Source organism: Podarcis pityusensis (genome assembly GCF_964106645.2).
Source record: "Podarcis pityusensis genome assembly, chromosome: 12".
Taxonomy (NCBI): domain Eukaryota; kingdom Metazoa; phylum Chordata; class Lepidosauria; order Squamata; family Lacertidae; genus Podarcis; species Podarcis pityusensis.
In genome coordinates this window covers 59,880,820-59,906,389 of record NC_138037.1, presented here as the reverse complement: position 1 = coordinate 59,906,389, position 25,570 = coordinate 59,880,820, and the positions used below count along the sequence as shown (strand labels likewise).

General features: G+C 51.0%; 1 protein-coding gene and 1 long non-coding RNA gene across 10 annotated transcripts; one reads left to right on the top strand and one right to left on the bottom strand.

Moving 5' to 3' along the window:
• On the bottom strand, positions 1 to 25,570 carry LOC308460017 (maestro heat-like repeat family member 5). Of its 9 annotated transcripts, none has more exons than XM_080976053.1 (7): positions 22,433 to 25,570; positions 21,514 to 21,593; positions 20,276 to 20,913; positions 20,030 to 20,111; positions 11,015 to 11,100; positions 1,779 to 1,919; positions 1 to 764 (listed from the first exon to the last, which is right to left on the bottom strand). In XM_080976053.1, the coding sequence occupies exons 3-7, from the start codon at positions 20,417 to 20,419 to the stop codon at positions 543 to 545; spliced, it is 675 nt and encodes a 224-aa protein (XP_080832179.1). In that variant the 5' UTR covers positions 20,420 to 20,913; positions 21,514 to 21,593; positions 22,433 to 25,570; the 3' UTR covers positions 1 to 542. The 9 variants fall into 9 exon arrangements, with proteins under 9 accessions (XP_080832179.1, XP_080832174.1, XP_080832172.1 ...); XM_080976048.1 differs by having other exon boundaries at positions 11 to 764; positions 11,015 to 11,103; positions 21,514 to 21,660; XM_080976046.1 differs by having other exon boundaries at positions 11 to 764; positions 11,015 to 11,103.
• On the top strand, positions 11,116 to 20,062 carry LOC308460058. The gene is made up of 3 exons (XR_013978434.1): positions 11,116 to 12,321; positions 18,853 to 18,954; positions 19,953 to 20,062. It is a non-coding gene; the product is annotated as an uncharacterized lncRNA (long non-coding RNA).

Genomic DNA, 25,570 nt, shown 5'->3' with positions numbered 1-25,570 from the left:
CACCATTGTGATGGGTCAAGTGTCTCTGGCAGGATTATTTGTAGCTTACACGGCTCAGACTCTTTGCCCTCAAATCCTTTAACCTAGCAACCCCATTTTCCTCAATTCAGATCCCTAGAAGCAGAAGGTCCAGTCACCTGGCTCTGTATTGCTGGCATGGGGCTCCTGGCTTCGACTTTTGTAAGATCAGCCTTCTGGACCAGGTCAAGGGCACATCTAGTCCAGCATCCTCACAGCATTCTCACAGTGGCCAACCAAACGCCTGTGAGAAACCAGGGAGCAGACCATGAGCCCAAGAGCCTGTGGCTTCCAGCAACTGATATTCAGAAACATTGCTTCCTTCCTCTGTGGAGGTAGAACATAGCAGTCATGGCTGGGAGCCATCGACAACCCTCTCCTCCTGGGAGAACCTAGCCTCTTTTACTTAGGTGCTGGTGACATCCTGCTGAGGTTGCCACAATGTAGGGCTGCCTTTCAAGAGGGTTTGGAAACTTGAGCTGGAGCAGAACGTGACCACCCAGAAATGGTTTGGGGCCAGATGGTCAGAACATGCAACCCAGAGCTAGACCTACACAGCTATTAAAAAAAACAACAACGCTCTGAAAAGAAACCCCAGGAGATCCCCCTCTTTTTTTTTTACTCACTATGATGCAGAAGGTGAGCTCCTCTTTGTGGGGGAAGGTGACATGTCCCACATTCGATTGCACAAGCGCCTTGGTTGTTAGAGTTGCTGCCTTCATAAAGCTCTTCTTCAAAGCCTGGTTCTGAAAGGAGAAGGGATTTTATAAAATTGAGTTTGAATCAAAATCACAAGGAAACATAAAGCCATACTGACCCTAACCCTAATTCTAATCCTTACTAGGGTAATCCAAAAATTAACCCTAACCCAATGGTCTTGTTGATAGTTAAATTCATGTTAAATTGCTGTTTTAGGGTTTCTTTAAAAAAAGTCTGGAACGGATTAATCCATTTTGCATTACTTTCTATGGGAAAGCGTGCCTTGGTTTTGGAACACTTTGGTTCCAGAACGGATTAAGTTTGAGAACCAAGGTACCACTGTAATGCCCCATTTGGTCCTAAGTGTGGAGTCAGTATACACCCCAGTCTACAACCCTTCGGTGGATGAAGCCAAAGACCCTGCCCTAGGGCACAGTCTGAAGGCATGTGGTGAAAGGACCTTGACGGAGCTTGGGAGGTCTGCTCAGTGCCTGGATGGTGACCACTGGGGAAATGGTTGCACACCTCCTGGAGTCATATGACAGGAGAAAGGAAGGATATACCGTATTTTTTCGTGTATAAGACACCCCCTATTTTGGGGGACTCCAAATTAAGAAAATGGGGGGAGGATTGCCCAGAGTTGCTGAGCTTTTGGGGGGAGGATTACCTACAGTTGTTCAGCTATTTGGGGGAGGGGATTCCAAAAATTGCTCACCAGCTGGACCTATGCTGCCACTCACACACGTCGCAAAACCCACCTATTGTCTGTCCCTCGCCGGCAGAAACCGCCAATCGCCTTCCCAATTTCCGCAGTGACAGCCAATCAACACCACCCCTTGCCGCAGCTACCAATAACAAGCACAATAGCCGCTGACTATCTCCGGCTTGCAGCGGCAACCAATCCCATGTCCCCCCTATGCACTCTCCGTGTATAAGATGACCCTCATTTTTAAACGTCATTTTTTAATAATAATAATAAAAATCCTCGTCTTATACACGGAAAAGTATGGTATAGCTGAGAGAACAAACAACTGGAGTCCGTGGGATAATCAGAGCCATACCTTCCTGGTGTTCTGGAATTGAAAGAGGAGCTCCTCCATGATGAGATCAACAAAGAAATGCAGGTCATCTGGCCGTGCCCCAAATGCAATTTGCCCACAGCAAAGGATGACGGTGATACTGGCATTCGTCTCGCTAGTATTCTGGAGGGTAAGGATGGGGAAAGTGAGTTTGGGAACCTTAAGTGCAATTGGAGGCAAATCACCATTTAGTTTGGACCTTTTAGCAGCTGGGAAAATATTAGTAGTCAGTAAGTTGTTGTGCGAAAGATTGAGGGCATAAGGAGAAGGGGGCGACAGAGGACGAGATGGTGGGACAGTGTTCTCGAAGCTACCAACACGAGTTTGACCATGCTGCGGGAGGCAGTGGAAGACAGAAGTGCCTGGCGTGCTCTGGTCCATAGGGTCACAAAGAGTCGGACACGACTAAACAACTAAGCAACAACAAGAAGTTGTTGTGCAGACTTACAAATTTTGTATTTTTTTTCCCTCCAGGAAACTCAAACTGCTGGCAAGCCAGGGCTCCCCCACCCTATATTTGTGCATCAGGTTCTTCCTGCCTAAATGTAGAACCTGACATTTGACCCTATTGAATTTCGTTTTGTTAGTTTGGGCCCAGTTCTCCAATCTGTTAAGGTTATCTTGAATCCCGATTCTGTCTTCTGCGGCATTGGCTACCCTTCCCAGTTTGGTGTCATCTGCAAATTTGATAAGCATCCCCTCAATTCCTTCATCCAAGTCATTTATTTTTTAAAAAAACGTTGAACAACAACGGGCCCAGGACAGAACCCTGTGACACCCCACTGGCCACTTTTTCCCCAGGATGACGAGGAACCATGAAGCTGTTCTCTTTGGGTTTGGTCAGCCAACCAGTGAGAAAGTGCAGGACAGTGTAGGGTACACTGACCACTGGTGCTCTTTTCCATGGGAGCTGCTTTTTTAAAATTAAAATGAACCAGGTGAATCTGCTCATCTTCTCCATAGTGAGGGTTGGAAAATTTCCTTTGTCATTTCCCAACTCACAACAAAAATCCAGGGGCATCACACTCCTGGGTTTCATTTCAGGAGGGATGGGAGTTGCAGTCTGTAGCATCTGAAGGGCACCATTTTGGTTACCTCTGTGATAAACTATGGTTTATTATTGTGTGAATGAGCCTTGGACTCATCGGCTCCTGCTCCCTTCTCCTCTAGCACAGTTGCAAAAAGGAGACCGGAAGCTTTTTCTTCCATGTTTAACTAACCACAGCCCATATCAGGACACAGTGCAGTCAATCTTAACAAAGGCTAACTGAAGCAAGCTGTAATGGATTTAGGGGTTGCTCGTGCGTAAGTTGCCGCCACTGCTGGCGAGGTTACCTGGTTAAACCCTTTCTGACTGAACAGCCTCCAGCATCGTGACTGGCTCAGTCGCTGGCAGAATCCGTCAGTGGGCGTTTCTTGAATCTTTTCCGGCATAAAAGTTGTTTGACGCCAAGTCTCCTCCTACTCTCCCTGCGCGGAAGTCTTCTGCGCAGGGAGGGTGTGGGCAGCGGAGTACCCGTACTCTCTCCGCTGGTCTCCGGCGAGGAGTCTTGGAGCCTCCTCTCCGATTCCCCCATCTGCCCCCCTTCTCCACTGGTGTTACGCTGATTTCCTTCCCCAGCAGATGGGCTGCCTCTCTCCCTACTGGGACCCTCTCCGGCATCCCTCTGGAGCCTTCCCTCCGCCTCTAGCTCCAATGGCAGTTCCCTGACATCCACCTCCCCCCCAGGACCCCCTCCGCCCCCGGCCCGACCTTCAGATCCAACCTCGTCCCTTTCCTCGGCCGACGATGCGGGGAAGCCCCTGAAGAAGCTGTCGCTGAGGATTCAAAACCCGCTTCCCACCCGCTCCAATATCTTCCCGCGGGGTGGGCCTCCCAGTCTGATTCTTCTCTCTCTGACACTTCCCCTCCCTCCTCTTCGGAGGCCGGAAAACCCACAAAGTCCTCTTCATCGTCTGTGGTTCCAAATTCTTCCTCCCAGAATCTCGCTAGTGGTTTCGGTTTATCTGGGAACAGGCTGTGGAATTCTTCCACTAGATACCCGTCATTGATCGCCTCAGCGGGGACCCACGTGTTTTCTGACTCGGGTTCTCCCTCCCAAGCCACCAAGTACTCCACCTGGCGCCCTCACCACCTTGAATCGAGTATTTCCGTGGCTTGGTTGTGGTGTTCCCTCTCCTCTACCCGCAGGTGGGTGGTGACTCCTCCCTCCCGCCCTGGAAATTCCCACCCCTCCCTGTACGGTGAGAGTAGGGACCTATGGAACACCGGACTGCCCCCCACCGCCTTTGATTCCCTTGTGAACCCCCTCTTCAGGTTCTTGTCAATAAACTGCCGTAACTCCTGCATCTCCCGGTCCGACATGGCATACAGCTTACCCACAGGCAGCTGAGCCCCTGGGATTAAGTTGATTTGGCAGTCAAAGGGCCTATGGGGGGGTAGTCTGTCCGCCTCCTTCTTGCTGAAGACTTCCTTTAGGTCAGCGTATGGTGGTGGCACCTCTCCCTTTGTTTCCACCGCCAGCCCAGCCACCCTGGCCACTGTCATTCTTGGGGTTTCCCCCCCCCAGACAGTGTTCCAAACAGTAAGCTGACCCAAAGGTAACTGACCACTGATGCCATGACACTACTGGATCATGCAGTGCCAGCCAGCTCATCCCCAGTATTATTGGGGGTCCTGCCAGTGTGGCCACGTGAAAGGCAATGGTCTCCGTGTGCCTGGAAACCCTCATTTGCATTGGCGGGGTCTGGTGTGTCACTTCCCCTCCCAGAAGTTCCCTGCCATCGATGGTGGTCACTTGCAAGGGAAAATCCAGGGGTAGCAAGTGTATTTGGTGCTCCAAAGCGAAGTCCCTGCTGAAGAAATTGCAGGAGCTGCCCGAATCCAGCAGCCCCTCAACCTTGACTGGGTGCCCATTCGGGAGTTCTAGCACCACTGCTATGGCTATCGCTGCCCTGGGGGGGTCAGGCTGGGGCACTTCTATTGGTTGCTGGCCTGGCTGCTGGCCCCTCTGGTTGGCAGCCAGGCTTTGTCGTTTCCCTGCGCCTGCCCTTCCTCCCCCTTCTCCTCACAGCCAGCAGCCCCCACCATCCCTTGCCAGGCCTTTCTTTGAGGGCAGACCCTTGCAAAATGTCCCGGCCGTTGGCAGAGGAAACACTTCTTGGTGGTTTTCCAATCCTTCCCCTCCCTCTTGCGACCTTCACTGGAGTTTGAAACCTCTCTCTCTCGCGCCATCTATTTCCATTGGCTCAGCCGCCTGGGAAAGCTGTCTCGGTATTTCAGGAATGCGATAGTCATGGCAACGTTCCCCTCTCACTTCGCGTTTCTCCTGAGCCCGCGCTTCCTGCCTCACTCCAATCGCAAGCACAGCCTTGGTCAGCTGATCCATCGACTGTGGGCGGGGCGCGCGGGACAGCTCGTCCTTCACCGTTGGGGACAACCCCTCCTCAAACAACATTTGAATAGGTTCAGAGTCCAGATCCCACCCGAGACGGTTGATCAACATTGCAAAGCACGACCAGTAGTCTCTAACTGACTGGCTCCCCTGCTTGCACCCCATCAGTTCTCGCCGAGTCACACTTTGCTGGACTTCACTGGAATACATCGCATCCATCGCCTGAAAGAATTTCTTAAGGTCCTTCAAGGCATGATTTTGCGTCGCCATAAGGGGCCTGATCCATTCTCTTGCCCCATCCTCCAGATGCCCCACAATGTAGGCTACCCTTTGCTCATCGTTAACAAAGTCATCATGCTGCAGTTCCAAAGCGTACTCTATTTCCGTTCGGAACGCATTGTAGTCCTGGGGTTTCCCCCCAAACTTGTGTACCAGCCCCGGTACCTTCCTTGCGATGGGGGTGGGTCTGACCTGAGCATCCTGAGCTCGTCTTTCGTCCAGCCACGCCGTCAGGAGAGCTACATGCTGTTCCAAGTCTCGGTTTCTCTCTACCAGACCTTGCACTGCAGCTGCTTGCTCCGTCTCTCCGGCTCCTCTGGTCTGGCTCATGGTGCTGCCTCTCTGGAGCTGCGCACAAGCAACGTCAGTGACTGACGGATTGCTGTAATGGATTTAGGGGTTGCTCGTGCGTAAGTTGCCGCCACTGCTGGCGAGGTTACCTGGTTAAACCCTTTCTGACTGAACAGCCTCCAGCATCGTGACTGGCTCAGTCGCTGGCAGAATCCGTCAGTGGGCGTTTCTTGAACCTTTTCCAGCATAAAAGTTGTTTGACGCCAAGTCTCCTCCTACTCTCCCTGCGCGGAAGTCTTCTGCGCAGGGAGGGTGTGGGCAGCGGAGTACCCGTACTCTCTCCGCTGGTCTCCGGCGAGGAGTCTTGGATCCTCCTTTCCGAATCCCCCATCTGCCCCCCTTCTCCACTGGTGTTACGCTGATTTCCTTCCCCAGCAGATGGGCTGCCTCTCTCCCTACTGGGACCCTCTCTGGCATCCCTCTGGAGCCTTCCCTCCGCCTCTAGCTCCGATGGCAGTTCCCTGACACAAGCCAACTTCGAACCATGGATTAGTAAACTGGCTCCTTTGAACAAATCATAGTGAATAATAACCATAGTTTGGGGCGTTTGAAGTAACACTTGATGGAAGTTAACTGAAAGTGGAAGGAAAAGGTTCTGGGTTGGAGAATTGGAGAGTCGGGGGCACATGACCCCAAGGCCCCCTCAGGTTATGGAACTGTTAGATCCGCTCACAGTTACTATGCCTTTGTAATAATTCGCTTAATTGACAAATATATGGAGGTGAACACAGAGAGTGACAGCTATGCTTTGCTTCAAGTAGACCTGTCGAAATGAATGGGCCTAACTTAGTCATGTTCATTAAATTCAATGGGTCTACTCTAAAACATAGTTGAATGGTACCAGCAGGCACTCCCGTAAGGCAGAAGAACCCTTGCACGAGAGCAAATTTGGCAGCTGCCCTGCCCCGGGATGCAGCTGAAACCTCTCCCCTCTTTCTCTCTGCCTCTCCCAGCCTGCCGACTGCCTTCTCTCTTGGGTTATGCTCCCTCCCCTCAGTTGGAGAGGTGTCCAGTCTTCCAAACTCTAAGAGGTTCTTCATTCAAAGCTTTCTGACAGAAGAACACTCTCCCTTGGTAGGCTGTGGACTCTCCTTCGTTGGAGGTTGGATGGCCATCTCTCAGGGATGCTTAAGATTCCTGCATTGGAGGGGGCTGGACTAGATGGCCCTTGGGGGTCCCTCATTAGCTTCCACTGTTGAAGAAATGCCAACCAACCATCTGACAACTAACCTAAAAACATGGGTCAGTGTACTTTTGTATTGCGTGTACTTTGGGGATGACCAATGGTTTCTAATGAATCCGTTTGACTGACTGACTGAGCCAAGGGATCAGATCAGACCTAGGGTCTGGAGCCACAGAGACAGGACTGCTGGAGCCCACTTTAGAAGGATGACTGAGACATAGCCACAGAGGAAGTTGTCTGGCTTCCATACTGAGAGGATGCGCAGATCCAATTGCCTTTTTGGACTGGTAAGGATCCCATCCCTTGAAAAAGAGCATATTTGGAAATGGGGCAGGATTCGTTCTTTTCCAACGCAGCTCTGTTTTCTTAGATCAGAGGAACCCAGAGGCTGCTTCACATGCTTTGGTGTGGATGTAAATAGCCGCTAAGGATCCAATCTGCCAGGATCTTCATCTAACCATTGGCCATGCTGTCAGGGGCTGATGGGAGTTCCAATTCAAAACACACGGATGGGGAAGGGGCACCAGGCTGGGGATGGCTGACCTACACTCTTGCTATGCTTCTTCCTCACTTCACACCCTTACCTCAGACATCTCAGTCTTCCTTGCAATGGCTGCGTGGCCAAAATCCCGCACTGCCATCAATATTTGAGATAAGTGGGGGTATGAAGCCACACCAATTGCCTCCGAAATTTCCTAGGGAGAATGAGGCACATCAAACATGTTGTTTTCTTGATTGCAATTAGTGATCATGAGGGATAGAGGATAAATGTGATTGTGTAAGCAGATTGCTGCAAAATGTGGGGAACCAAATTTAAGTGGAGAAATGAGACACTTAGAGAACCAATTTGAACAGATCCATCCTGGATAATAATAGGGCTGGTTTGAAGAACGATATTTCTGTGGATTCTGATGTGAACTGACCAGACCACACCTCCCAGACTCATGTGCAGCTTGAAATGCAAGGATGCCTTGCATTCTGACATTTTCGAATCTTGTGATACAGTTCTTGGCTTCATTAAACACCCAACTACATTAAAATGCATCATTTATACACTGGAAGTATTTGTAATCCACCCCTCACCCAAAGGCGCCAGAGCAGAAATATGCACCATCTAAACCAGGGTGCTCCAATTTCTCATACCAAGTGGGCCACAAGAGTAGTTCAGCACAGAACCTGTGGGCCACACACTGACTTGTCGTGTGGGAGAGGGGAGGAAGGCCAAAATTTGACACACACACCCCGGCCCGCATACTGCCTTCCCAAAGGTAGGCAGGTGAGGCACTGGGTTTTGGGAAGGAGGCACGAGGCTCTGGTGGGACCTAGAGCCTTCCCACCTTCTTCCCAAAGCTGGGAAAGAGCTAACTAGGCTTTGGGAAGGAAGCTGGAGGACTCTAGGACCCTGACAGATCACACATGCCTCCTTCCCAAAGCCCAGCACCTCCTTACCCAGCTTTGGGAAGGCGGTGCAAGGCCTACAGGTGTGTATGGGTGCCTCAAAGGTTGCTGAGGGCTGCCAAGAAAGGCATTGAGGGCCACTTGTTGGCTGCTCTGATGTAACCCAAAACTAACCAAATCTGCCCCATCCGGGACGCGGAACTCCACTATTTCTGCCATGGGTCTGCTGCAGAGCATGAATGCTGAAAAGCGGTTCCTACTATAAGGGGCTTTGAGGGTGTGACTGGGTGGGCACGAAATCCTTGGAGGGTGGTGTAGTTGGAGGAACGAAGGTCACAAGCAGAGACCAATCAGGAAAGAAGGACAGAGGGCTGGTGGGGTCTGTGGGGTAATGTGGATGAGTAAGAGTGGGGGGCACCGCCTGCCCAGGGGAACCCTGGATTGTGGTGGTGGGACACTGGGGAGCAGCCTGGGGAAGGGATGAGCTAGGAGGTGCTTGAAGCAGGAGGGTTCAGAAGGAGTAGGCTCTTCCAGGACACGGCTGGAGGTTGAGAGTCTCCATGTGAGCGCAGTCCCAGTCCCGCTGGCTCTCCTCCCCCCTGACATCCCACACATTCACTCACCTCTCTGTTTCCTCTTCGAGAGGCAACGTCAGGAGTAAGTGCAAGTACTGGTGGACTGTCTCTATGCTCCTGGAATCCCGTAGCTTGAGTCCATAGAGGGCATTCTAAGGGTTGGGGAAGGTTTTGGTGAGTCACAGTGAGGAGACCCCACCAGCTACATAAACTGCTTTTGGAAAACCAAAGAATTTCAATTTTACCTTCTGAAAATGTCGGGTAATACTAAATAATAATAATAGATTGCAAGTACTAGACAATTGTTTTAATGATTTGTATGCAATTTTACACGTAGTTTACTTATCACGCAAAACTAAATTATATTAATTTAACCACATCTTCTGAATTCCCAAGTCATGTTACAACTCTTTAAAGGTAAAGGTAAAGGGACCCCTGACAATTAAGTCCAGTCGCAAACGACTCTGGGGTTGTGGTGCTCATCTCGCTTTAAGGCCAAGGGAGCCTGCCTTTGTCCGCTTCCGCAGACAGTTTTTCTGGGTCATGTGGCCAGCATGACTAAGCCGTTTCTGGCGAAACCAGAGCAGCACACGGAAACGCCGTTTACCTTCCAGCCGGAGCGATACTGGCTTTGGCTGGGGAGGGCGGGATATAAATAAATTATTATTATTATTATCTACTTGCACTGTGTGCTTTCGAACTGCTAGGTGAGCAGGAGCTGGGACCGAACACTGGGAGCTCACCCCGTGGTGGGGATTCGAACCGCCAACCTTCTGATTGGCAAGCCCAAGTGGCACAGTGGTTTAACCCACAGCACCACCTGCGTCCCTATGACAACTCTTTAGTATTCCTCATTTGGGGAATTTGAAAGTTGAAAAGTTCAGCATGTCCTAATTGCTCTGCCTCCACTGTTGGAGGCAGGAATGCTTCTGAATACCAGTTGCTGGAAACCACAGGAAGGGGAGAGGGCTCTGTGTTCAAATTCTGCTTTCCAGTTTCCCATGGGCATCTGGTTGGCCACTGTGAGATAAGGATGCTGGACTGTGCAGGCTGCAGCCTCGTCTTTCATTCTATGACACACTTTTGTCCTAGATACGCTGACCCTAGGCTCTTCCCACTTTTAAAGAGAACTAATACCTGCAACCGCAGCCTCTTACGGGTTTCCCCACCCTCCCCCCATGACTGAAATTGGGAGAGGGTGTTCTCTTTTGTGGCACTCCACCTGCAGCACGGTTGTTGGTTGCCAAGAGAGAGAGAAAACCTGAGCAGCAGGTTGCATTCAGACGACCTCCTGGTATTCCCTGCGAGGACAGCCAGAAGAGGCAGAGTTGGTCAACCTGCCAAACTCTCTGCCCCCTCTCTTTTCCCAAAGGGGGAAAGGGGGAGCCAATTGCTGTGGACCCTCAAACTCAGAAGAAACCGGAGTTCCGTCTGCACCAGACATTAGAAGCACCCTCATGTCTCATGAATGGTCTTGCTTCCCCCACAGAACCCCAGGAACCTTAAAGCTTCTTACAATACAGTGTTTGATCAGGGTTTCCCAAACCTGGGTCTCCAGCTGTTTTTGGACTACAACTCCCATCACCCCTAGCTAGCAGGACCAGTGGTCAGGGACAATGGGAATTGTAGTTAAAAACAGCTGGAGACCAGATTTTTACGGCCCCCTCTAGATTGTCCCTCAGGGCCTGAGTGTGCTAAGCAGGAGGGGGGGGGGATGACCTCCCGCGCTCCTTCAAGAAAAGGTCTTGTTCGAAGTTCACCCTTCCAACAGGAGGTCGTTCCAGGTTAATTGTGTTCACGTTCAAGTCAAATAACCAAAAGAGGGAAAGGTGGAGCTTTTGCTTGCTGACACTTACTCAGGAAGCCTGCACTCTGATTGGCTTGGTAGTTCTGAGGGAGCTTTGCCTCTGAATGTTTCATTCAGTGCCTCCCTGCTATGTACAAGGCTAAGAAAGAAAGTCAAACTTCTCTCTTCTTCTTTCCTCAGATTGTATGCCGCCCCCTCCCCCCATGTCATCTATGATACTCAGGACTTACCTTGTTGTGTCTAGGCTTGGATGTCTTCTGCTGGGCAGGGACAGCTGCTCTTAGGCTGAATCCTGGGACAAGGCAGCCGATTTTGTCTGCTTTTAAAGTCGGAAAGAAAAGGGAAGAAAATGAAGAAAAGTGTCATGTTTCTTGCCTAGAAAACAGTTGCCATTTATTTGCCACTTGTCTTCTCTAAAAAAAACCTGCATGCCTAGAAATAGACTTCATGCAAAAATCATTTGGAGTAAAATCTATTGTGGTCAATTTTTTTTTTTTAAAGTAACACTCCAAACAAGATCTTTAATACATTTTAAATTGTATTTTAACCCTTATTTTAATTAACTGCTCCCCCATTATGTTTTCTTGTAATTTTATTGGTGTTAGCCACCCTGAGCCCAGTTCTGGGCAGGGAGGGCGGGGTATAAATAAAAATTTATTATTATGAGAGTTATAGTCATGTATACTTTGCTTATCATTGAACTGTAGAGTCAGAAGGGACACCAAGGGTCATCCAATCCATCCCCCTGCAATGCAGGAATCATTTGCGCAACATGGGACTCAAACCCACGACCCTGAGATTACGAGTCTCATGCTCTATCAACTGAGCTGGAGTCTGGTTCAACATTTTAGGCCTTTGTAGTGCAATCCTTTACACATCGACTCAGAGGTTCTTTTAAGTTCAATGCCTTTTATTCCCAGGTAAATGGGTAGAGAGCCCCGCAGCCTTACAGCAAAGGCTCCTCAGATTGTTGGAATTCTTTTTAAAAAACCAGTGTAAAATATTTTGTGCTTCTTTGTTTTTACCACCTGTGGGGTTGATTTAGGCAAAAAAGGCCTTGTGATCTTCGGATGGGCAACAATTCTGTTGACCCTGTGTGAGTGGGGGAATCCAGACACATATTAAAAATGCTGTTAAAATGCTTTTTAAAAGAAGCATTTTGAAAAATATATTGAATTTGCCATAAGCTCACCATTGCCATCTAGTGTCACCTTTATATAACGCACTTAAAACGTTGCATTTGCGACTTCCGTCATGAACTGCCATGGCGTGCAGCGGACCCATGAAAGCAGACTCTGACCATGCAGTTAATTAAGGATAATATGAGAGTAATTATCCTTGTGACCCTCCCCCCCCGGGTCAGGGAGGGCAAGCTTTGACTGGTGGATTGTCCGTTAACTGTCTCTCGCTCCGACGGAATGCAGGGGGCAGGGGCCCTGAGTGCTTGGCACTGCATGAATCAGAACTCTCCAATGTGGCCACCATGAGCGGGAATACTTCTGTTTTTTAAGATAAAAAATCTGGACTTAAGAAACAGGTGTTGTCAGGCGTTCAGGGACAGAGGCACAGGGTAGGCAGGAGATGGAGAGCGATGGGGATGAATCCCAGGACAGCGAGGAAGAGGATGACAATGACTCAAGAGATTCCATGAGTCTTTCCAGCGAATCAGAGGATTCCCAGAAGGGGGCGCCGGTGGTCAGGGCCAGGGGAGCCCCAGGGGGGACGTGTCAGGAACAGGGGGCCAGCAGGGGATCCCAAAGTGGCAGCTGGGCGTCAGGACCAGCCTCCCCGCCAGAGTGCAGCGAAGGGGGTGGAGGTTCCAGTGTATCAGGGGAAGCAGCTCCGGCAGCAGAGAAAGGAGGGAGGTCGAAGCAAGCCACCCTCCCGGAAGGGGAGGGGAGTAGTGAAGGGAGTAGTGTAACTGTCAAAAGGAAGGTTAGAGGTTGGGCGCGCGCGCCAAGTTCAAATGTAGAGGTGCGCGGAAGTACAGGGAGCCCGGAGGAAGAGCCAGGTCCCAAAGCCCGCAGGAGGGGGGAAGAGCAATCTGGGGATTCCGCGTCAGGGGAATCCAGGAGGGGCGAAACCCCAGGGGGCAGGAAGATCCTGCGGAAAAGGAAAGAGAGGAAGAGGTGGAGCAGCGCAAGCTTCTTAAACTGGTGCAGGGGAGGGACTGACTCAGAGGGGACTTCAGCGGTCTAAGCGTAACAGACGTAGGGCTGCGCGCCTCGGATGTGAAGCAAACAATGAACTGCAATAAACACTTTTGTATATAAGAAGAGATTGGCGTTGGTCTTTTGTGAGCTGAGACTTGAGGCAGCCCTGACAGTAAGTCCCCTCTCAAAGAAACCGCAAAATTTTTTTTGCAAAGCTCACGAAGTTTGGCAGACATGACTACTGAGGAGCAGATAACGACCCTGCAAAACGCAGTCGCTGAACTCTCCGCTGCAGTACGGGTCTCTCAGAAGACAGTTGCCGAAGCAGAAGCGCGATGCCAGGATCTGCAAGCCAGGTGGGATCATGCGTGCAAAGAGGGGTTCCCAGGGTCCAGATCAGAGGGAATCGGACTCGGACGGAGGGGGGGCAATTTAGTAGCCCACTTCGATGGGAACCTGAAGCATTATCCCAGTTTCAGAGCAGACGTCGTATACGCGCTGCATTTGCTTCGGAAAGACTTCAAAGATGAGGAGGAGAAGGTAGGCTTTATTGTGTCCCACTTGCATGGGGAAGCTAGAGCCTGGTTACGCAATTTGTGGCGCGAAGATGGTCCTGCCCGCAGGAACTCTGATGAATTTATCAAAGCCATGGACGCTTGCTTCCAATCTACAGTTGATGTTGATGTGGCGCGCCGGGAGATGCATGGATTGCGGCAGGGCAAGGCTACAGTGCGTCAGTACCATTCTCGCTTTTTTGCTTTGCTGAATGTGCTGGGCTGGGAAAAGGACTCATTGGCAGTGAGAGACTTGTTCTGGGAGGGGCTTCATGGCTCCGTAAAAGATGAGTTGGCCAGGGGGGACAGACCTCAAACCCTAGCAGACGTCGTGCAGAGGGCACTCACGATAGGAGTGCGCCACGAAGAACGCCCTTGGCACAGTGAGGAGGGGCGCCAAGTCCGCGCACCAGCTAGAGCGCCTCCTTTTCTTCCCAGCGACCTGGGACGTACGCATCCCTCGCCTAGGCTGAGGGAGGGGGAGGAACCAATGGAACTGGGTGGTGCAAAGGCTCAGACAGCTGCCGGAGCCTCAGCGTCCGGAGCAGTCAAGGCGAAGCCTCCTAGATGGACCAGGAAGTGTTACGTCTGTGACAGTGCGCAGCACATGGCCAAAGAGTGTCCCCAGAGGCTCCAGAAGCACACTGCAGCCTTAGCAACAGTAACAGGGGAAGCGCTCCAAGGAGAACAGTTTCAGGGAAACGACAATGCCTGGCTGGAAGCAGACATGCTGGGGCTCAGCCAGGCAAGTCAGTGAAGCAGTCCCCAGCGCTTTTGCAGCCTACAGACCCCTTACCACCCAAGCCAGTGGTGCAGCTCACTGCTACTCTCCAGCTACCTAATGGACTCACCCTGGAAGTCCCCATTACGATTGACTCAGGGAGCAACGCAGACTTCGTGGGGATGCAGTTCATCAAGCAGCATCGCATAGCGCTACTACCAGCCACGCTGCCTCTGAACGTCGTCACGGTAGATGGCAGAAAGTTGCTGGGTGGGCAAGTGGTACAACAGACGCCACCCATGCTGCTGAAAATTGGGAATCATCGCGAGGTCATCAGTTTCAATGTCACCCGACTGTCAGACACGCCTATAGTGTTAGGCATGAGTTGGCTGGATAGACACAGCCCATCATTAGCGTGGTACCAGCGGCAGCTCACCTTTGGCTCGTCCTACTGTGCACAACATTGCATCCAGACCGGCCAGGAGGAGGAGGGCCAGGAGGAAGGGCAACAGTTGCATCTAGGCATGGTGCAGGCAGTGCCCCACAAGTACAAGGGGTTTTTGGAGGTCTTCTGCGAAAAAGAAGCTGACCAATTACCACCCCACCGGCCCTACGACTGTGCAATTGACCTCTTACCAGGGGCGACGCTACCGACTGCGAAGCTGTATTCCATGTCTGAAGATGAGATGCAGGAACTCCGGGAGTTCATAGATCACAATTTGAAGCGGGGATTCATCCGAGAATCCAAAGCAGTGGGGGGCAGTCCTGTGTTTTTCGTGAAGAAGAAGGACACGCCCCAAAAAAGGCTCATTGTGGACTATAGGGCCATCAACTCGATGACAAAGCCCAAGGCCTTCCCCATGCCCAAAATTGACGACCTGCTTGCGACGGTACGGAAGGGGAGGATCTTCACCAAGTTGGATTTACGCGGAGCATACAATCTAATACGCATGAGGGAAGGTGACGAGTGGAAGACGGCCATGTTCACACCGCTGGGCACCTATGAATACAGAGTTATGCCGTTTGGTCTCCAAAATGGCTCCCACTGTTTCCAAGCGTTCATGCACCACGTGCTAGCGGGACTCCTCTACAAGAAGTGCGTATGCTTCCTCGACGACATTCTGATCTTCTCAGAATCGCGGGAGACTCACGAGAGAGACGTAAAGGAGGTCCTGCAGAGGCTGCGGGAGCACAGACTCTACGCCAAACTGGAGAAGTGCCAGTTCTACGTGACGGAGGTGGATTTCCTGGGCTACTGGCTGTCCGACAAGGGACTAGCCATGGACAGCGCCAAGGTCCGCGCGGTGCTGGACTGGAATAGCCCGTGCAATCGGAAGGAGGTCCAGAGGTTCGTCGGCTTCGCCAACTTTTACCGCAAGTTCATCAGGGGTTTCGCGAAAGAGACGGCAGCTATCACGGACACCCTCAGTTCCAAGAAGAAAAAGTTCACATGGACGGACCAGGCGGAGCAGTCCTTCAGGAGACTTAAGAGCCTTTTCGCGTCCGAAGCACAGCTGCTACACGTGAATCCCGGCAGGCCCGTGCGGGTTGAAACTGACGCATCTGACAGAGCAGTGGGGGCCGTCCTCTTGCAGGAAGATCCGCAAGGGAACTGGAGGCCCTGCGCTTTCTATTCCCGGAAGCTCAGCAAGTCGGAACAGAACTACACCATCTGGGACAGGGAGTTGTTGGCCATCCACGTGGCTTTCAAGGCGTGGCGGCACTTCCTCATCGGAGCCAAGCACACCGTGCAAGTCCGCACGGACCACAAGAACCTAGAGTATTGGCGCACGGCGAAGCTCCAGAGCCAGAGGCACATGAGATGGGCGGAGTTCTTTGCGGATTTCGACTTCAGGATAGAGTATATCCCGGGAGACAACAACGTCATAGCGGATGCCCTCTCCAGGAAACCGCAGTATCTCGAGGAAGCGGCACCAGTGGCAGCCAGGCACATTTTCGCACCGCAGGCGTGGGCGTGCGCTTCCGCCGCCGTGGACCTGGACGCGGTACGACGCGCGCTACAGACGGATCCGTTCGCACAATCCAAGATGGAGGAGGTGCGCAGAGGGACAGCAAAGGACGACGAATTCCAGATACGCGACGGCCTGCTAACCCGCAAGGGTGCTCTCTACGTGCCGGGAGACGATCTCTGCGCGAAGGTTTTACAGCAGTTACACGACGCACCCAGCGCGGGTCACTTCGGCAAAGAAAAGACGGCGGACTTAGTAGCCAGGGACTTTTGGTGGCCCCAGATGCGAGGAGAGGTCGCGGATTACGTCGCCAGGTGTGACACTTGTCAGAGGTCCAAGCCAGTGCACAAGAAGCCAGCGGGATTGCTGGAACCGCTGGAGACGCCACTACAGCCGTGGGAAAGGGTGGCGCTGGACTTTGTTACTGATCTGCCCAGTTCGCGAGGCAAGACGGCGGTGCTTTTGGTTGTAGACTTGTTCACCAAGATGGCGCACTTCATTCCTTGCGCGAAGGTGGCAACAGCGGAACAGACCGCCAAGCTGTTCATAGACCACGTGTTCCAGGTGCACGGCTTACCGCGGTCCATCCTGTCCGACCGGGGTCGCCAATTCATTTCCAGTTTCTGGCAGAAGCTCCTGGGCATCCTGAATGTCAAGATCAACTTAGCGTCGGCGAGACACCCGCAAACCAACGGCCAAGCGGAGAGGGTCAACGCCATCATGCAGCAGTACCTGCGATGTTACGCCAATCAAAAGCCTGCAACTTGGGTGGACTACTTACCGATGGCCGAGTTTGCCTACAACAACACGAAGCACGCGTCAACGGGGGTGACACCGTTCTTCGCCAACAATGGGCGACATCCCAGAACCTTCCCGGCGTTGGAGACAACGACGCAGGGGGAGTCGCAGGGAGCTGAGCATTTAGCAGCAGAATTGCAGGAGGTCCACGAGGAGCTACGACGGCACTTGGAACTAGCTAAACACGCCTACAAAGTGCAGGCAGACAGGCACAGGAGGGCAGGAGAAGACATCCAGGTGGGGGACTGGGTATGGTTAGCAGCCCAGGCGGTGCCGGCCAAGTCGTTAGCTAAGAAGAAGCTAGGACACAAACAGTTAGGGCCATACCAAGTTGAGGGCAAGATCAATCCCGTAGCTTTTCGGTTGACCCTCCCAGAAGGTTCCAGAATGCACCCGGTCTTTCATAGGTCGGTGCTTACACCCTACAAGGCCACACACAGATTTCAGGAGCCAGGGACGGCACCAGACCCACGTAGAAAGTCACAAGGGGGGGGGAGTCACCGAGGACCCCGCCACTCAACGAGGTCACGGAAATTCTGGACTCGAGATGGGGGGAGGAGGGAGTAGAATACCTCCTCGCCAGGGAAGGTACCCCGGCCAGCGCCAACAGTTGGGTGCCAGATTATGCTCTGGAGGAACCTCTTCTTAAAGACGAGTTCCATGCACTCTTCCCACACAGGCCCATGCCAGCGGAGTATTTTGACGACTGGCTTTTTACGCCCACGCTTTCAGACAGCACCTTTCGGGGGTTCTCCTCCGCAGAGGAGACCACGCCAGAATCGAGCCCTCCAAGGGGATCGTGCTCGGGGGTGGACACGGACCGCTCTTATTGGTGGGACGATCAACCAGAAGTGGGGTGGCGACGGGAGCCTTGGCAAGCAGCATCGCCTGAAGTAACAGGGGAAGGGGAGGACTTGGATATGTTGGGGGAGGACCCTGGTTTCGAGCACTCATACACTGAACTGGAAGCAGAGGAGATCGACGTCGACAGACTGTATCCAGTATCTACCCCCGCTACAACGGAGCTCCCGGAACCTGCGCCCGAGCAGCGGGAGGGGGGAAGGGGGGGCTTCGAGGGGGGGATGGATGTCAGGGGTTCAGGGACAGAGGCACAGGGTAGGCAGGAGATGGAGAGCGATGGGGATGAATCCCAGGACAGCGAGGAAGAGGATGACAATGACTCAAGAGATTCCATGAGTCTTTCCAGCGAATCAGAGGATTCCCAGAAGGGGGCGCCGGTGGTCAGGGCCAGGGGAGCCCTAGGGGGGACGTGTCAGGAACAGGGGGCCAGCAGGGGATCCCAAAGTGGCAGCTGGGCGTCAGGACCAGCCTCCCCGCCAGAGTGCAGCGAAGGGGGTGGAGTTTCCAGTGTATCAGGGGAAGCAGCTCCGGCAGCAGAGAAAGGAGGGAGGTCGAAGCAAGCCACCCTCCCGGAAGGGGAGGGGAGTAGTGAAGGGAGTAGTGTAACTGTCAAAAGGAAGGTTAGAGGTTGGGCGCGCGCGCCAAGTTCAAATGTAGAGGCGCGCGGAAGTACAGGGAGCCCGGAGGAAGAGCCAGGTCCAAAAGCCCGCAGGAGGGGGGAAGAGCAGTCTGGGGATTCCGCGTCAGGGGAATCCAGGAGGGGCGAAACCCCAGGGGGCAGGAAGACCCTGCGGAAAAGGAAAGAGAGGAAGAGGTGGAGCAGCGCAAGCTTCTTAAACTGGTGCAGGGGAGGGACTGACTCAGAGGGGACTTCAGCGGTCTAAGCGTAACAGACGTAGGGCTGCGCGCCTCGGATGTGAAGCAAACAATGAACTGCAATAAACACTTTTGTATATAAGAAGAGATTGGCGTTAGTCTTTTGTGAGCTGAGACTTGAGGCAGCCCTGACAGGTGTGTTTTGGAAGACGGAGACATGATAACCTGCTAAATGAATCAGCCACTGTGTGCCAAGGTTTTGATCTGGAGAGGACTTTGCCGTAACAGGATTGTTAGGTAAGTGAAGGGGGAGGGGGGCTTCTGTTCTCTTTTTATAGTTACATTATTTTTGCTGATTTATGATCCGGCAAACCTTCACTGAAGATGAACTAAAAAATTATTAATGGATTGAATACATTCCAAACTAAAAAAATAGGGAGGGCTTCCCATGTTCTGGCTATCGGGAGAAAGTTTCTTTCACTTGTTTCTGTGTTCTCTTGTTTTCCCCAGATTCAGGTAGGTAGACCAGTTGGTCTCTAAGGTGCTACTGGACAATTTTTTAAATTTTTTTTGGAAGGATTCTTTTAAATACTGTTTAAGGACTTTTTTTGTTTGTTTTAAGACTTGATTCTTTTAAAGGAATTTTTTCTGGGAAGAGTTTTCCCCCAATTTCATAACTCCGATCTTAACCCACTGTCTTATCATCACAATCACTGGTATATGACTTTCTATTGTGTTTAACAAATCCATATGTCTATTAACTTGCAAGAAGCATTTTATTCTGTGTTGTTATCCGTAGGTTGATTTTCAGCGTGGTCCCCCCCCCCCCGAGGCAACGTTTTTTATCTTCCAGGGCTCTGGGCTCTCTTCCAGCTCTCCTTTGTTTAATAAGATTTATGGCGCAGCAATCTTTCAGGTCTTAGGAGAAATGGGTGGAACTCCATGTTGATTTCTTCAAATCATTCTGTCTGTGCAAACATGCCAGTTTTTCAGATTTGACAGAAGAAAAAAGAGCAGGAGATTCCTTTGCCCCCAGAAACGCCCTGTCTCCCCCACCCCTCAGCCTCTTTCCCCCCAAGATTCCTTCCCCCTATTTGATTCGGTTCCTCAGCCACTGTTTCCCCTCCACCAGGACGAAGAGATGGAGGAGGAGATCTTGCCGGCATCCTTCTTTCACCTACGAGAGACAAAGGGGAGCCAGGAGTGCATGGTGCTTCTCTCAGAGGTGCATTCTGGCCTTTGTACCCATTTCATATTTTAGTTATGTGAAAATACATCTCTTGTCCTTCCCTCAGATACTGAAAGAACCCAGGGATTACTTCCAGTGTCAACAGAACGTGGCCAGACTGAGAAACAACTCCTTCCTCCTTACCCAGCGGCCTCTCTCTGGTGTCCAGCGAAGTCCTCTCTGCCTCAGAGGGATCAGGACCCGTTGCTGCCGACTGATCCTTTTCCTGAAAGAGCAACAAGGATTTGTAATAGAGAATGTGGAGATGGGTTAGAAAAGGAATGGCTGGGACAAAAACTTGAGGGGTATCCACTGTCATTCCAAAAAAAAGGATGGGATTTAGAGATACTGTCCCTCCTGTTCAGAGCCCCAGAGGAAAGTCTCTCTCACCTGCTGCTCTGCCTGCTTTCTCTCCTCTGCCTGACTCAGGAGGAAACCTTCGGCCAGGGCCACTGCCTGGGAACTGGTCTCTGCTCTGCATTCCCTCACCGAGTTCTCCATCTCCGCTGGAAGGACAACCAGGAACTGCTCCATGATCACCAGGTCCAGCACCTCAGCTTTCGTGTGCCTTTCTGGCTTCAGCCACTGGTGGCAGAAGTAGTAGAGGTGGCTGCAAACCTCACGGGGTCCTTTGACCTCCTGGTAGCAGAACCACCTGAACTGCCGGCTCTGCACCTGAGCGGAGGGTGTCCTCCTCACCCAGGATCTTCTGCAGAGTTTTCCCAGAATCCCCCACTGCTCCCATTGTCAATGCCATGGCCTCTTCCTGCTTCAGGGCCAGCTGAGTCTTGCTCATCCATCTGTGCTATCAGGAAGTCTCCAAAAGATCAGAAGGAACCCCTTGGTCTTCTGCTAAGTTCTGTCCATCCAAACGAATGAGAGGTGCTGGCAAATTCTACAAACAAAGACACTGTTCTGTTATAAAACTGATAAATGGGAAGGAGAAGAAGGTGGTTCCCTGTGCAAGTGTAGATGAGTCTTGGAAGGAACCAGGACTGGACTGCACCACAGGCCAGACTCTGAGCTTTCTTTAAGTAAAAAAGGAAGAAGCAATCTTCTAGTTCTAGTTTTAAACTATTTTTTTATAGTGTTTTAATGTTGAAATCTGCCCTGGGAACTTAGGGTGAACTGCATGTAAATAATAGGATGGGTAATTACTAATTATAATAATTAAAATAACAATAATGTTGCATAGCATAACCCCACCACCACATCTGCTTAGAGGTTCCCAGGTGGCCTCAGTGACTAGCATTGCCCCCTTCCAGCTCTGGCTAGTTTGCCAGCCCCAGTCTCTTTGGGATGAGGGGCCATGGTATTCCATGCTCTGGATCCAATGGGATCATTGAAATGCCCTCCATGTGCAGCTGCCCTTGAAGACAACTCAGAAACAGCTGCAAAATGCAGCCGTCAGATTACGGGCTGGGCTCCGTCTCTTTATTAATTTCATTTCTTTCCCACCATTTTCTCCAAGGAACTCCAGGGTCTACCCCTCCTTCCTGAATCCCCAAAACAACTCTTGAGAACACATTCAATTCCTTTTTTTAAATTTTATTTTATTACCTTAATATAATTATTACAAAATCAAAATCAATTAACAAAGTGTTACAATCACATACATATATACTTACCTGGCAGAGGAGACACCTTGATCATGAAGGAGGTTTTCCCAGGGTAAGGCTCATCTATTGCACTGCCGGTGTGCCGACCCCTGCGATTTCCCCAATATTAATTAATAAATAAATAAATTACATACAAATATCCAAAATTCCATAATGCTGTTAATAAAAAAGAAAAATATAGAAAAGAAGAAGAATGAAAAAGAAGAAAGAATAAGAAAAAGAAAAAGAAAAATTAGAAAAAGAGAAAGCGAAGAAAGTAGGAAGAATTTCTTCCAAATTTATTCTACATGTATTTCAATAAACAAACAAGTCATTGAATGACTTCCACCGCTTACACTGCACTTCCTCAATTGATTGCATGGGTCACGCTCTCCTTTCTTTCTTTTTTCTTTCTGCATCTATTTTACGTACAAATCTTTCTTTCCCACTACGACGTCTGCTAGTAGATGGCCCGGATTCCTCGGTCTGAAGGGGGCCAGGGATGCCGAGGAATGCCCTGGTCCCCCTCCCCGGCTTGGCAGAGAGCAAGGGGGCAGGAGTCTCTCTGCTCCCTGGACTTGGGGGTCCCCTGCCCCCCCCCCGGACTCCCTTCTCCCCACTGCGCCCTCTGGCGGGGGAGACAGGAGACTCAGCCCACGCAGAAGTTGCCAAGGCGACAGGAGCTCCCTTTTTGGCTGCGGAGGACCTCCTCCTCCTCCACTGTTTCCTGTCCCCTCTAGGAACCCAGCTCAGCTGCTCTTAACCCTTGGAATGCCGAGCTTTCTCTCTCCAAAGCCGCCCAGGCGGATCCCGAGAGGATTTCCTTGGGTGACCTTCGCTCTGGAGGACCCGCACCCCCCCCCCGGATTTCCCATCCACTCTAGGAAGGCAGATCCGTTGCTTTTAACCCTTAGGACGGGGAAGGTTTTCTCTTCTGGCTTGTGAATACCTTATTTCTATGGGTAGCCAGAATCGCACTGCTGATCCAAGGCCCAGATTGCCCAAGCCAGAGGAGCGGAATTCTGTGGAAGAGAAGAATGGAAGCCGGACCGAGAGAGAGGAGTTCGAGACCCAGAGGAGCTGCGACGCCCCCCTCCCCCCCTCCAAGCCAAGCAAGGGGGCGGAGGGGGCGGTGGGAGCCGAGCGGAGGGGACAGAAGAGGAGGAGCCAGGGGCGGAGCCAGGAGGGCGCGGGGGGGGGGAACTGACCGATCACGTCGCTTCTACCCCCCCGAAAGTCATGCCCTCCCCGGACAGAAATCCTGGCTCCGCCCCTGGGGGAGCGAAGCAGCGGTAGGCGGACAAACGGGGCTGGGCTTGGCTCTCCGCCAAGGGGCCCTCAGCCTCTCCCTCCTTCGAGCGCCGTCCAGACCCTCCTGGGCCCGCCTTCCGGCTTGGCAGCATCCTTCTTAAATTGCGGCAGAAGAGGCGGGACTCGGACTTCCCTTGATCTGCACACTAGACTTCTGTGGAGGCAGCCGAGAAGAGCATTCGCCTTTTTTGCTGCTGCTGCTGCTGCTGCTGCATCACAGCGTTAAGCTTCTGGTCTTCGCTCGCCCCCCTCCCCAGCCTAGCCCATTCCCTGCTAGGTTGCATCTGTCCATGGAGGTCCCCCTGCAAGAACTATGCTTCTCGGCCATCCTGTCCTGCATTTACTCAAGTGAAAATCCCACGGTGCCCCCTGCCCCCCCCATGCTCACTGCCAAGGATTTTGCTGCGCTTGCCTGTTCTTTTGCTGGTTTTGTAAACTGCTTCAAGGTTTTTTGTTCTACAATCAAGCAACACATACTTTTCATGAAAGAGTGAAATGGAAACATGGCCACCTGCCTAACCTGAGGAGGTGTGTGAGGAGCTCTCCAAAAACAGAGTGGGTTTTCGTTGGAAGGGGACAACACCTGCTTCTGGTGCTCATGAGTAACAGTGACTGGGTGTCAGTTGCAATCAAAGTGTACTTCCTGCATTGCAGGGGGTGGGCTGGATGACCCTTGGGGCTCTCTGAAGCCTACAATTCTCTAGAATCTGAGGCAAACTGCCAGAGTGTTTAGCTTGGGTGTAGGTGCCAAATGAAGGCCTTTCTGCGGCAAATAGCCTAGATTGGCATAGATTTTTTTCTTTGGGCCTTTCCCTGAACCCATAAATTTGGCACTTGCTTCCAGAAAAATGTGCAGGACAGACCTGCAGCCATTCCATGTAAAGACAAAAAAACAAAACAAAACAAAAAACCTCTATGCTGACTTGCCCATTTCAGGATAGTTTCACCCAGGTTCCAAAATGTCACACTGATCTCAACAAAATTTATTTCAAGTTGGTGTGCATATAGCCATAGCCTTATATTACTGTTAAGTTTGCTTCAGATGATTCAATTGGTTTCACTTCTGCCGTGTGTGTTTGCCAAAGGACTTTTTTGCCTGTTCTTAAAGATCACAAAGACCACACAGAGAGCAACCTGCGTAGGGGAAACTTCTGCACCAAACACATCAGCGAACCCAATGCACCCAGGTATCTCTCTTCGTGTGAGATAGAGAGTGGTTGCCAGTCAGTGCAGAGCAACCTTTCTCCACCTTGGGTCACCCAATGTTGTGGGAGTACAAGGCCCATCATCCCTGACCACTGGTCCTGCTAATGAGGTCCTGATCACTGGTGGCTTGGGCATGCTGCAGGCCCCGTGGTGAGTGCCTCCCAGCATTTTGTCACCCTCCTCAGTGGTGATGAGGCATCTGATCAAGGCCTGTATTTTAAAATGAGCTTAAAGATATATTTGCAAATGTTTGTATGTTTCATGCCAGGCAGAAACCAGCTGGCTAAGTACTCTGGCAGTTGTTTATCTTCCTGCTCAAGGGCCCCCCTGATTTATAGCAGTAGCAGGAGACATGTTTCTCAAAGTTGTAAAAGGAAATTACAGGCTGGGAGCAAAGGTTACATTGGCCCTACATATTACAGAATACAATCAAGCTGCAAAAACACTAATTAAGAGTTGGTAAGAGTTGGTAAATAGTAAGATTTATTGTTTAACAGAAAATAATACCATGTGCCTCCCATCAGATTCGAGTCATATTTTCCTAAGGTTAAATGGCAAGAGCTAATGGGAAAAGCAGCTGGCTGGGGAAAGGGGGTTGTAAATTGAAGAGGCTGCTTTTGAAGCTGTTTACTGAGTTCCTTTTCTTCTAAAAAGCTATCTATGTTATGTATGAAATTTATTGGCTTAATGTAATTATGCAAAGGATTTAGAAAGTAAGAAATGTTAGATTCTTATGTGAGATTCTTATTTCATTGATGGTGTGTGAGAATGTGAACCCAAGATCTCTGTTTAGATAGAACTTAAAACCATGAGCCATCTGTTTAGCCATTTGTTTTGGAGTGTAGGGGTAAAAGGGCAAAAGGTGATCTGGTAATTAAGGTGCCTTGTCGAGGCAAATGTAAGATATATGGCTACTTGTCTGCCATTTATGGATAGAAGGAAATATAGCTCTTTGTCTCCCATAAATACATCTCCTCAAATATATAAAAGGATGTCACATAGAGGAGAGAGAAAGGTTGTTTTCTGCTGCTCCAGAGAAGCGGACACGGAGCAATGGATCCAAACTACAAGAAAGAAGATTCCACCTAAACATTAGGAAGAACTTCCTGACAGTAAGAGCTGTTCGACAGTGGAATTTGCTGCCAAGGAGTGTGGTGGAGTCTCCTTCTTTGGAGGTCTTTAAGCAGAGTGTCAACCATATGTCAGGAGTGCTCTGATGGTGTTTCCTGCTTGGCAGGGGGTTGGACTCGATGGCCCTTGTGGTCTCTTCCAATTCTATGATTCTATAAAAGGTAATAGGAAGTGGGTGTATCTTTTATGATTGGTTCTAGCAAACAGCCAGTAGGAATTTCAACCAGGCTGATTGGACAGAGGCAGCCAAAGGAGGAGCAAGGGGGCTGGGCTGAGGAAATATAAGTGCTGGCCATCAGGGCTGTGGTGGGCAGAGCTTTTGGTAACCATATACCACTGTGCCTATCATTTATTTGTCTGACAAATAAATTATTATTTTAATTTCTCTATTGCTGCGTTGAATATTTCATTCCAGCTAAGCGTTAACCACAAGCAGGGT